This window comes from Myiozetetes cayanensis, unplaced genomic scaffold (genome assembly GCF_022539395.1).
Source record: "Myiozetetes cayanensis isolate MyiCay16 unplaced genomic scaffold, myiCay2020 scf5-8, whole genome shotgun sequence".
Taxonomy (NCBI): domain Eukaryota; kingdom Metazoa; phylum Chordata; class Aves; order Passeriformes; family Tyrannidae; genus Myiozetetes; species Myiozetetes cayanensis.
This window is the reverse complement of record NW_026087742.1, coordinates 112,304,639-112,317,724: the sequence shown is the minus strand read 5'-3', so window position 1 is coordinate 112,317,724 and position 13,086 is coordinate 112,304,639. Positions and strand designations below refer to the sequence as shown.

The window sequence follows — 13,086 nt, the reverse complement described above, 5'->3', positions numbered from 1 at the left end:
CTTTTATCAGCCTGAAGTGAAATTTTCACAGGAGGCAGAGGGGCATTTAAGACTTCTTTCAAATCCCACTCTGCCTGCCAAATTTAGGTCTGGGACACGTGTTATTTCCTGCTGACAGCAATACAGTAGCTTAAACCAAAAGCGATTTTGGTGATTATCTTTGATCTAAAAAGGAGATGAAGTAGGAAATATAAATGCTTTTCTTGTGCTCCTTCCCTCTTAGGAAGCAAAAGAAATACTACTTCATTGAACAGTCAAATCATCTGATTTGTTTCATTTTCCCCTTTATCACCCAAAAACGTCTCTCCTCCGAGAGGATTTCTCAACATCTGTACAGCTGCTTATTTTATTCCAGCTGGTTTCAATAAGGCAGATCAATCCCACCACAGCTCAGCAAATCACCAGTGTAACTCGAAAGGAGGAGAGGAGGAGGGCTTCAGAGGGTGCAGACACCAAGACGCTGCTGTTAGACCAAGCATTATCAATTTAACTTTGCTTCCCTGGGGGGGTACAGTGGCAAGTCACTGCTGAGAGAGGGGGTGATGAAGTGTTGCAGAGCCACAGTACATTCCCAGGGCCATAAAAAGATCATTTGCTGTTAATTTTTCCGCAAATTAAACCCGGGAGTATTTTCTGCCCAAATGTTAGCATTTCCGTGGAAAATTTGCTTTTCCTTGTGGCAGTCACAGTTGGGCAGATCCATCCTCTAGAAGAATATAGGCATTTCTAGCAAAAGTCCTTTAGTACCTAGGGTAGGTGCAGCACTAAATGTATAACATTAATACATGAGGGTTTTCTTTTCAGGGTTTTTAAAATCAATGAGCTGAAAACGGAAGTAGCTAATCACTTGGCAATGCTGGAGAAAAAGGTTGAATGTGAGTGTCCCTTTATTCCTATTGCAGTGGGAACCGGTGCCTCAGAATCCCCCCTGCTATGATCACAGCCCCCTCTGTTTTCCTAATCCCTCATCATTTGGCCAGCCTTGAGCCCAAAAGTCTGCAGGCCGACGTGGGATGAGGCGTGGGGATGGTGGGAGCCTGTGGTGGCACAGTGAGGCCAGCGTGGGATGGTTGGTGTCCAGCACCCAAATCACCTCCCAACCTCCCCTCTGAGGGGCTCCCGAGCCCTCTGCTGATGTTTGGGCCCAATAAATGTTTGGGACGTGTTCCCATGTCCCTGTGGCAGAAGGTCTCCGTTGCCCACCTCTCCGTCTTCCACATCCCAGACCCCTGCTCTGTCCTCCCATGTCCCCCCTGACCCAGCATCCTGTCACCTCCCTGCACCCAGCAGCGACCCCCCATCCCTCTACACACACACTCCCTGACCCCTTAAAGCACTCACTGGTGCAATTGGTCTGCAATTCCAGGGGGGAACACCACTGCCCTCCTCCCCTGTCAGTCGGATACTTGCACCGTAACACAGCCATGTCGTTACTGTGCGATAACCACGTTGAATTCAGCGGGTCCAAGAGCTCCTATCCTGTTTTTTTTGGTTGTTTTTTTAACCCCCTGTGCAGTATCTGAGTTGTTTTCACTATATTATGCAGAACACAGGTCCCAGAGAGGCGGGGAAGGGGTATGAATAAAGCGCTGTCACCCAGCACCGTTTTGATTCCAAAGGCCACATCCTTGAGGATGCACAGCATTGGAGTCAGGAGTGGGCAGAGCCTTTCCCAGCACTGCAGCTGCAGAAAGCACTTTTCCACTAGAGCTGTCTGGGGAAAAAAAAAAAAGAAAAAAAAAGAGAAAAAAAAAAAAGTTTCTGTTTCATGGAAGAAGTTGTTTTCCTGAAACTTCCCCTGACCAGAAGGTACCTTGACCCTGAAGCTGCTCAGTGAGACTGATGCCTTTGTCAGCAGGGAGAGGCAAAAATGTCCTTCTTCTCCCTGCAGCCAGCCCAGCCTCAGGCTCCTGGTGCTGTGGGATGTCCATGGAGGGGGTAACCTGCAGTGTGCCTACAACCCAGCAAAAAGCCTGAGTAGGAATTCCTCCTGTCTGTTTGGCTGCTGTTTTTCCCAGGGCTCCACTGATTTATTCTTTTATCCAAAAGAAGGAGGGGGGTGGAATTAGCTCAGTCACTCTGCATTTTCAGTGAAACTTCTGACCAGCTCCAGTGCTCAGAGCTAAATGCCATGGACCAGAGCAAATGAGGCAAACGTTCCTGCGGGTATTTCTATCCCCTTGGGAGCGCAGGGAAGCAACTATCCCAGCCAAAAAAGGCTGCTTTTGACTCCTGGTGATCCCCTGGGATCCCTGGCACACATGCTGCCCTTCAGCATTGGCAACCCAAGGCAGTGGAGGGAGATAAGGAAGGACATCATGACACTGCCAGCAGGAAAAAGTTGTGCACTTGCACACAGCCTATCTTGAACTGCTGTGCCATGCAGGTGAACTGAACTCCCTGGTCCCCAAAGGAGGGTTCTCTCTGCTGATGGAATTAACATCTGATGTACCAATCTGCTGCCAGTCTCCCTGAGCACTCTCAGTCCCAGCTCCAGCAGCCTCAGCCTGTGGGAAGGAAGGAGCTCCTGGGGTTGCCTGTCTGCAAGTGCACCCATCTGCTCGAAACTGGACTTCCAGAGTTTGCAGTGGAGCTAAATCTGCAACGTTCTGAAAGAATCCCTGGCTGTCGTGTTTGAAAAGCAAAACTGTGGGAGAAAGGGAGTGTCCAACCTCCCTGCTAGAGCTGGGCTCCCAGAGGTTGCTTTTAAGAGCCATGTTTCATTGCTGGATTCAGCCCAAGGATTTATTTAGACAGCACAGGGTCTTTTCAGAAGGTATTTCTTGCTGCAGAATAATATAATGGCCCCTTAATCAGTGTGCATGACAAGGCCATTTATCATTTGCAAGCCAAATGTGAAAAGAACTGTGCTTTTACTTTGCCTTCCTTTACTCCTGCCTCCTTTAGAGATCCCTTTTCCACCACTTCCACATGTGATCTCCAGGATTTCTTCCCCGGGGCGGGGTGGGGGGACGTGTGTGTGTGGGGAAAAGTGCTCATGACAGCGCTACATCTGCACCTCACATGGAATGTTCTCAGCTTCCTTCCCGTTCCTGTCTAGAGACCACGTCAGAGATGTGTTTTCAAGGAGCCAAATTCTTTAACTGATTTTAAAATCCCAGCTAAAGCTTGTCACTTCCCCTTGGAAAATGAGTCCACTCCGAGCAAGCGCTGGGAATGCCTTGTCCCGTGGCTTCACTTGCTCTGCTCCAGTGTTTGCACAGCAGCCCACACATGAATAAGGAGGCTGGCAAAAAAAAAAAAAAACCTTTGCAATTTGCAAGCATCTCACATCTACCTTAAGAAAATAATTATGTAAATTCTCTGCTCCCCTGGAGAGGTTTGGGATGAAAACCAAGGAGATGCAGTATGAAAAAAAATGCTCGGGGCTGCCACTTTGCACCAGAATTGCCCCCCACCCTGCAGTTGCCTGCCCTCCTTCCCTGTCGCTCTGATAACTCTGCTTTGCTCCCACTGCTTCAAACAGGCACCAGCCACCATTTAGACAGCTTGGCAAATGGGATACCCACGATTTCCCCTGGATCAATGAACCAAAGTGGCACACTGCAGCAAGGGGCCTGTGGGTCAGCTGCAGCTGATCATCAGCAGTTGAACAAAATACCCCAAAACAGAGCAGCCAGGTATCCAGAGTGAAGAGCCTGATAAGCAGGACAGCAACTTACCTGTATCATCACATTGTGATCACCCAAAGAAATTGCTTGTAACAATGATAGACCAAAAAAATATAAATTTGCAAATGGGATTTTAAAACAGAGGGTATTCCTGTAAACAAGTGTAAATCAAACCCTTTTCCCTTTCCTGTCCTAATATTTTGGGCTTGATTCATACACATCTCTTTCCCCTCTCCCAGTTTCAACAATCTGTTTTTGTGTTGTTACTGGCAAAACAAAAACAAAACTGGGGTCTCTGCTTATCTACAGAGTTGTGCCCTTCGAGGCAGGTTTTTATCGCTTACATGCTGCTCTCCAGATAAGCGTGATTCAGACTGTGATTTTCCAAGAAAGTTACTGAATACTGATTGTCCCGATTGCACATTCCCCGGAGTTCCCTGAACCACAGCTTGTCCATGCAAACAGTGAGTCCAGCAAACAAATGAGCTGTGAAATGAGTGCATATGAATGACATATACCTAATAAGTGGTGCTGTGTTATGTCCTTGAGCACAATAATACTCCAATAAGGGGGGAAAAAAAAAGAGAATATTCTCATACTCACACTGAGTTGGGTTCTCGTGGCTACGTGGAATAAAGTGTGTGCTGCATAAGCAGCCAATCAAACCTTTTGCCTTGTGGCTCTCACAATTACATGCAGTAGGGAAATATAGGATTTTTGAGCCTCATGCAGGAATAGCCTTTTGATTACAAAATCGATCGGCAAAACAAAGTGACAGGTTTTCAATACCTAAAACAAAACAAAACAAAAAAAAATAAAGAGAGAGAGAGAGAAATCAATCATTAGAGCAAAACTTTTCAGCGTTTTTCTCTCCCCCCTGCATTCTCGCTTTGTTTTTTCTCTATCTGGCAGTGCAGCCCAGAGCTCCTCAATGCTCTGCATGGAACTTTCAAATTAAAACCTTTTATCTTAATGGGAATTCTAATCCTACCGGGACGTGTTTGCCTGCTCTTATCACCCCATCGCGGGAGGGGTTTTTTGCTCAGGATTTCCTTTGATTCGTGTTCTGCAGCAGAGAAGTGAAGGCAGCGGAGCAGCCGACTGCTGCTAACAATCCTGGAAAAGCTGAGACGCTGCAGCCATTCTGTGAATTAAAATACTGTGGCTATTAACTAAATTGGCAGCAGAGAATTCCTGTGGGTTTCCAGGATATATCGCTCTGGCAGCACCTGCATGTGTGAGAACCAAGGCAGTCTGTAAGGGCTTGCTGGCTCACTGGATAACCCCACTGTTAAAAAGCTCTTTGAAACGAGATCCTGCGACTTTTGCCATGGTAACACCCCTGTTGTTTCCCTTTGTTGACAGTGGAAGGCCTGAAAGTGGTGGAGATTGAGAAATGCAAGCGCGACATTAAAAAGATGAGGGAGGAAATGGCAGCAAGAAGCAGCAGGTAAGTTCTTCTTTGGACCTGACCACAGAAATAAGGATCTGGTTTCAAACCCTAATGCAACATTTCCACAGAACTGAGTTACCTTCTGGGCTTAGAAGTAAAAGAGCAAGGAAACCAATAACCATTAAGGACGGTGGCTTTAATTTAACATTTTGAAGATCTATTGCCATTCATCAGTTAAATTAGCTTGGGCCATGGGAATAGAGAGAAAGGTCTTGCAACAGTTATTTTTCACCACACAGAGTGGGAATTCTTCATCCAGATTTACTGGGAGAGAGGGAATGGGAAAAGAACTTCTGCACAGTGCAGTGTTTGGTTGGGAAGCAGCTAACACTCGAATCAGCTCCAATATATTCTGGGAAAATACCAAATAAATATGTAGCAGCTCTTCTAATAATGACCTCACGCTATTATAAATCATCCATTTCAAATTCAACAAGAAATTGGGAATTTCTAATTCAAGGGCTCCCTGTGATTGTGAAGCTTGGTTTCGCTGCAATTAAAACACCAGCAGAAAAAAAATTGCTTTTTGTACAGTACATATTCTTGGCTGGAAAGTGCCCCTCCTGTGTTGCTGAAATATCTCATTAGGACAAACAAATCATCACTGTGAGATTAGGAGTACTTCCAGGAAGGTTGCTGAAGAGGGATATACCATGTTCTTCAAAACGTGGCAGAAGAGGATTTTTCTCAGCAAATGTAAATACGCTGTCCTGACAGCCTCTCTCATTTTCTTCATCTTGGGTCAAGTTCTCTGACCTTTAATCAAAGCTCTTTCCTATTGAGGGCAGTGGGAGATTTGCTAAAAGATTCAGACTGTACAATCACCCGCTTTTATAAATGTTGTTATCCAGATATGTCAGGAGGCACAACGTTAATACATTCCCATTAAGTCTTGAGGCCAAATTTAGCTGTCATATTGGCATAAATGCAGAGTAACATTATCAACCTCAGGTCTGCCCAAGATTTATACCAGTAGGGTGGACTGCAGCTTGCCCTGTGGCTTGCAGCATCTCTTGTTGAGGTGTGCGAGGAAATCTCATTGGAACACTCAGAGCTCGGGTTGGCAGCAGGCGCAAAACTCGTGCGCTGATTTGTGCCGGGAGTGATGGGGAATAATGTGTGTGCCCGTCTGTCTTTCCTTCAGCTGCTGTAGGGAGCTGGGAGAGCTGCACTTAGGACCACAGTGATGCACAGGGTGGATAGAAAATTAAGAGCAGAACCAGAAGTGACGGCAACTTTGTGTTCGCGCAGTTGCCACCACGCACTTGAGGAAGTACGAGACTGTCTCAGCAGCCATGACTCATTCCTTTTTGCAGGTCTTGTCACCTTGCAGTCTATGTTCTGTAGTATAAACAGCAGTCTGTTAACAAGAACAGACAGAATGGGGAGTGCTACGTGTGCCCAGTGCAGGTGGCTCCAGCTGGGGTGTGATCTTCACCAAGGGCTCGTAGTGAGATATGAGAAAAGCCAGGGACCAGCGTGGGGTGTGAGGCTGGAAAGCTGTGGTAAAAATGGGTGTGGAGCTCACCAGCAGGTATTTGTGGGCACAGACACCCACACTGGCTTGCTCTGAGCTCACATTGCACAGCTGCTTTCGCTGAAGCAGGAGCCCAACTCGCTCTGCTCAGCATCACTTTGTGTCGCATCGTTATGGCAGCTGCCTGTCACAGCTCCTCTGGGTTACCTGGAGTTGGGTCTTCCTCCTCCCAGATGCACAGAGGCTTCTCCTCCTTGCCCAGAATCCTGTCCATGGTTATCTGTACCCTAAGGGCTTGGGTCTCCAAGCAGCAGCAGGATGTAGATAGGTTCAGTGGCTACAACTCACTTCTTTGCTACAAGACTGAGCAGAGGATGCTCCTTGGTGGCTGGCCATTAAGAGGGACCCTATCTGCTGAGGATTCCCTATTCCCAAGCTACCATAACTCCACAGGAGCCATGCCACTAGCCTAAAGTGACCCCAGCCTAGGAATGCTTCACATCAGAGCAGCTGAGCAATCTCTCTCCCCTTGGAATGAGATAAGTGGGGGAACAGAGGCATCCCAGGGCAAGTGGAAATGTATTTGCTCCTATTTAGACCTGTCATCCCCTGTGCAGTGTCATTTCCTAGATAATGCACTGCAGTTGCAATTAGGGATCACATCTGAATTTAATTAATGCACATAAATATGTGTGAGTGCATCTATTCCTTCAATAACATCACAGTGGACGCAGCTGTGTTCTTGTGTGTTTACCTATTCTTATATTTGCTGTTTCCAAATGACAGAGTAAGGTTGAGCAGCCAGGTTTATGAAAGTCATCGTGCACAGTGAGTTGTGCATCTCCCCTCTTCAAAAAGTGGAGCAGCCCCCATTTGCATCCCCTCAAATTGCTTTCTTTCTGCTTGTCTGCCTTTTGCACTCACCACTGGCAGATGCTAATAGCATTATAGTGTCATTTGAAATCATGATCATTTGCAGACACAGTTTTACATTTGTGAAGGTCTGATGCATCCTGGCTCTGGTGTGTTCCCCAGTGTGCTGGGATGAAGGCTTCAATATCTCACTACAGCTGGGAATTAGAGATATTTGGCTGACCCTCAGCTAACCCTGGTAGTCAGCTCCAATTAGGGCAAGGAATGCCCCAATTTCACTATTTTTATCCGACTAATACCCCACACAGTGGAGTTTTGAGGAAACAGCTTTAGAAACGATTAAGACAGCTTTTCACCAACTGAGAATCTCCTCAAACAGGGCAGGAAAAGGCAGCTGGTTGAAGTCAGCTGACCCCCATGAACTGTAAGAAGACATAACTTTCACAGGATTCAGACACTGCCACCAGAAATGGTAGCAGACATCAGTGTTAAGAGCAGAAAAGACACCTGGACCAATTCCCAACAGAGGAGAGGAGCACTAAAAAGAGGTGCAATACAGAATGTATGAAATGGTCATAAAAGGGACAAATAAAGTTAGCGGAATGCTTTGCTTGGCTTCTTTGGGGGTTTCTTTTTGCTTCCTTTGGCAGGAGGCTTGAAAAATGAGAAAGGATAATCCAAATGTTAGAACTACAGGGATAGATCCCTGGAACTGTCTGAGGCCAGGTTGGATGGGGCCCTGAGCAACCTGATCTACTAAATGGCATCCCTGCCCATGGCAGGGGATTTGGAAGTAGATGATCTTTAAGGTCCCTTCCAACCCAAACCATTCCATGAGTCTATAAATGCAAAAGGCAAGCAGGCTGGCCTCACAGGAGAGTTAATAAAGCCCATGTGAACAAATACCTGGGAAACACGTGTTGTGTTAAAGTATTGCAGCTGTAAGACAAGAAACTGCTCTCCTGCTGCAGTGCAGCACCTCGATGTTCTGGAAGGCTGGAAGGCTGTTGGGCATCTCCCACCACCAGTTACAGAATCACAGAATCATTTAGGTTGGAAAAGACCCCCAGATCGTCAAGTCCAGCCTTTGACCAATCACCACCTTGTCAACTAGACCAGAGCACTGAGTGCCACATCCCGTCGTTCCTTGAACACCTCCAGGGATGGGGACTCCACCAGCTCCTTGGGCAGCCCCTTCCAATGCTTGACAGCCCTTTCAGTGAAAAAATTCTTCCTGATGCCCAACCTGAACCACCCTGGTGCAGCTTGAGGGCATTTCCTCCTGTTACCTGGGAGAAGAGCCCGACCCCCACCTGGCTACAACCTCCTTTCAGGGAGCTGTAGAGGGTGATGAGGTCTGCCCTGGTCCTCTGCTCAGCTTGGCTTTTCAATCTGCAGAGGAAGGAAGAACAGGTAACTGACAGTGGGTGCTGGTGTTAATAACCAGGCAAGTGTTAATCATCTGTTAATTTCTGGCAGTGACTCCCTTCCTCCAGGACTGGGGAGCCAAGCAGACGTGTCTGCCGAGTCTGTGCCTCATTGCTGTTGCAATAAGGCTCAGTGGGTGCCCTAGACTAGTAAATAAGCTCAGGTGAGCCAGTGTCCATACCCAGTGTGGTCCCTGGCAGGGCTCTGCCAGCCTTGGAGAAGGATGCCTGCCACGGACAGCGCTGAAAGGAAGAGTTACTTGGTTTAAATAGGAGTGATTGAGTCTCCATGGATACAGGCCTGAAGACAGATCCTCCTCCCTTGAATGCAAATAGATGGAGAAGGGACAACAGAGGTGTTGCACAAGGGGAGAAAATCCTAAGGAGGATCACACTTTTAAGGCATTTGAGCAGCACCACATTAGAAAGGGAGAGGTTGGGGAGTGGGGTAATTCTCTGGGATGCCTACTGAGAGACAAGAGTACTTACAGCATTTTTCAAGGCGTGTTCCCAACACGCTAAGAGATGAATATTTCATTTCAGGACTAACTGTCCCTGCAAGTACAGCTTTTTGGATGAGAACAAGAGACCGGCTCCCCGGCGGGATGTACCGTCCTACCCAAAGGTACCACTCAATGCCCTTCCCCAAAATCCTGCTACATGGTTGCCATCCTGACAAGCTCTGCTTTACAATGCACAACTCCCTAGCCATTACCTCCCAGTTATTCTAAATCCAAAGCCTGATCCAAAAGCCCTGCAAGCCAATGGAAAGAGCTGTCGTTGCCTGCGGTGACTTAAAGTTCAATCCTCAGTAGTCTTTAATACTTGAAAGCTCATTAGTGTTTGAAATGTTAATGAACATTCTGCATTCATCAACATTTAACGCTCCTTTGTCTGGTTATATTTGTTTATTCTCCACGCTCATAGCAACGATCCAAAATGCCCTGCAATGTGGTACTCTAATTGAAAGTACTGCTGCTTCCCGTTCTCTCCTAATGGATTATTTTTTAATTTAAATAGTAATTTACGGGGATGCTTCACCTAGGGAAACGAAGAGAAAATGCGGCATTGGATTCTCTCTGGAGTGATTCATTGTCCCTGTGAAAATGAGTTAGTGTATTTGCTAGAGAAAACAGTAACACTGGAAGAAAAATGTCTCCTGGGCAAGCACAAGTGATGAATGAGGCTGAAACCACGAAGAGCACAGGAATTTTTGGCCCTCGCCCCAGCAGCCTTTGCCCTCAGGAGTTATTAAAGGCTGCCAGGTTGTGTCTGCTCAGTGCCCAGCTCACACCTTGACAAAACAGCAGCTCACACGTGTGCAAATCATGGTTGAACCCTGGGCTTGCACACATCGAAGCTGGCTCAGCCACTCTGAAATCCTCGTGTGATGCAGATGTGTGACATGGACATGAATCCTTGCATTATTTGCCTTCAGAGCCTTACAGAGCAACGAGCTGTAAATCCTGCTGTTTATTCTGCTCTGCCTGGCAAAAAGTGACCTCCAGGTCTCTGGAGCAAAGACCATGGGACTTATATTTCTTTTAATTAACTTTTGCCCAAGAGGTTTGTGCTCCTGACACTAGCACACGATTTCACAACACACATAATTTCTAGACCAGATTTTTTTTCCCCCTGGATAAGTATATATATATATATCAGATCAAACCTTGATGTAGTGCTCTGATATTAGGATATTTGAACTAACAACAGGTGCTACGAAGAGCTGCACTGTTGGCTGCAGAGTAAACTGGTAGTTTGTGTTTCTGTATCATTCCTAGAGCCAAAGCTCACGGGAGTTGTGGGTTTAGAAGTTTGGGTTCAGTTTTGAGGGGTTTGCGAAATTTGTCATCACTTGCCAGGCGCTGGATTTGTCTCGTGCCAGTGAGGCTGGGGAGCAGTGAGTACCCTGAAAGGAGATGTCACCACAACACTGTTGCATCTTGTACTCAGCAACAAATCTGTGCTGCTGCTGTGCAGTTTTCTTGAACAACGTCACACTGAATATACTTAATACAGGCAAATGCAAAGCTTGCCTCCTCAAGAAGGAAAACTGATCTTTGATGTTGTTCCTCCTAGGATTAAGTATCAGAAAAGTTTGTTGGCTCAGAAAATGTCGTTCACCTGCTCAGGGCAGTAATCCCAAACTAGAGACAGCCATGGTAAATGGGACAATCAAAGCCACAAGGTTTTTGAGTCCCAGAAAGACTCTGATGAATAGAGTCTTGGAAAGATGAATTGCAGAGCTCTGATCTCCCCATGTCTTTTAACCCTCCATGTTCCTTTTTTTTTCATTTTGTATGCAGTTGTAACTGGTGAATGAGCTTGATTTTTGTTTTAAGCTTCTGAGCATAATGATAAAAAATCACTTGAATCTTTCAGGCTGACAACCAATTTGAAACTGTGGGCGTTCTTGAAAAAACACTCAAAACGAGAGCATAAATCATGTGAAAATAAATATATCATACCCACCAGCTAATTTAACACTGTAAGCAGAGACACTTCACACCATCCAGCCGTAACTGGATGCAGGCAGCAGAACCAGACGTGCTCTGCAGGCAGCAGAACCAGTGCAGACAGAGATGGATCTGTGTCTTTTATATTACAATGCTGGATTTACTCACTTCCCTGTCCATAACACCTCTGCTCTCCTCCTCTCTTTTTTCCCAAACCCCGCACCTCTCTGCTCCAGAAGGGTCTCCATCCATCAGGCATGGACATCCTGGCGTGATCATGAGCAGCTGGTGGGAAGGGTGAGGAGGGTCGGGTGGGAAGAAGGAGAGGTCAGCTGGGAGAGATCCTTGGGAAATATGGGCTAAATCCCTCATAAATGGAACCCCATGAGTCCCAGAGACATTCCAAGAGCAGGTCCCATGCCAGGGACACCCCTATTTACGCCAAGTGCCTTTTTGTCTGCAGTACATGCTGTCCCAGGAGACCATCGAAGCGCTTCGGAAACCAACCTTTGACGTCTGGCTGTGGGAGCCCAACGAGGTAGGGATGCCATGTCAGCTGGCTTAGCACTTTCTGAGAATCAACAAGGCCAGAAGAGAGACAGTCTGCAGTGCTTTCACCCTTTTCTGCTTCTTATTCTATGCACTTCTTTTATTTTCATGTCACACAAACTACATACAGTAGTTTTTCCTAACAGATGCCAGGTAGATTATACTGATTATCATTAGCTGATTCCTCTTTAATTTAGTCCCTTCCTAGTGATGTCCCACAACTGGTGCTCTCTCATTACTGCCACATGAGTTCTCTCATACCATTTTGTCTGAACAGATCAATCCCTAGCGAAGTGTGTGCTTAAGCACATCATCAATAACTCCACTCAGATCAATAAGGCAGCAGGCAGAGGTTCACGCATTGATTCACACCCCTTCAGCCCAGGGGTGTGAATCACATTGCAGGGTGTTCTGAAGAGGTTGCAAAGCTGTCTGCACAACCAATTAGTATTTTCTTTTTGCTTCATTTTCTTCTTTCTTTTTCTTGCTGGGGCTGGTATTATTCATGGCTCACCACTTGTGTTGCAGGAGGTTTAAACCTCTGTAGACACATGAGGGAGAAGGACACTAAGAAGGGACAGCTTGTAATAAAATGTGAATTCAGATTCAGCAAATACAATCAAATCTCCCTCAGGAAAAACTTGGTGCTGGATTTTTCCCCCAGGGAAGGCTTGGGTAGTTCCAGCAGCACTCCCAGCAGCAATCTCCCTAATTACCTTCTCAGTCAGATGTTGTGCATGCAAGAGCCACTCTGACTCAGCACCTGTAGTCCAACATGACAAGGGAAAAACACCCCATACTGCATCCACAGGAACATCATATTCCCTGCAGGATATTTCCTGTGTCTGGTAGAACAAGAGAAGGACTCTCTGGTGGCTTTAGGTCCATCTCCCATTTTGCAGAGGCTGGCAGAGCTTCCCTTGTGTGGTCAGAGGTGCTCTGCAACCACTGCTCCCTCTCCAGCCCCTTTTCCTCTGTGCCATGGCCATACATCTGCCTTGCCCACAGCTTTTAAATTCCTGTCAGGTCTTTGCAGCAAGGAGGAATTACACTCTCACAGGTGGACCATAACACTGTTGGCTCGTTGTTCTGACTATTAAGAAAGAATAAGGAGAAACAAAACCCATTATCCACGGATTCTTGTGTGCTGAGGGTTTAGTATTTTAGCACAGTAACTCATTCAGAGTACTATAGGAAACACTATATGGAGGCATGAAGG

At 46.5% G+C, this 13,086-nt stretch overlaps 1 protein-coding gene across 7 annotated transcripts in view; it reads left to right on the top strand.

Moving 5' to 3' along the window:
- Window positions 1-13,086, top strand: part of PDE9A (phosphodiesterase 9A) — a 50,491-nt gene that overhangs the window by 23,873 nt on the left and 13,532 nt on the right. For 4 of the 7 annotated variants that reach the window (XM_050331879.1, XM_050331883.1, XM_050331881.1 and 1 more), the window contains 4 exons: window positions 805-875; window positions 4,998-5,082; window positions 9,406-9,487; window positions 11,782-11,856. In XM_050331879.1, the coding sequence (XP_050187836.1) occupies window positions 805-875; window positions 4,998-5,082; window positions 9,406-9,487; window positions 11,782-11,856 (313 nt within the window). The remainder of the gene's footprint in view (window positions 1-804; window positions 876-4,997; window positions 5,083-9,405; window positions 9,488-11,781; window positions 11,857-13,086) is intronic. The other 3 variants (XM_050331880.1, XM_050331884.1, XM_050331885.1) reach the window with 1 other exon arrangement.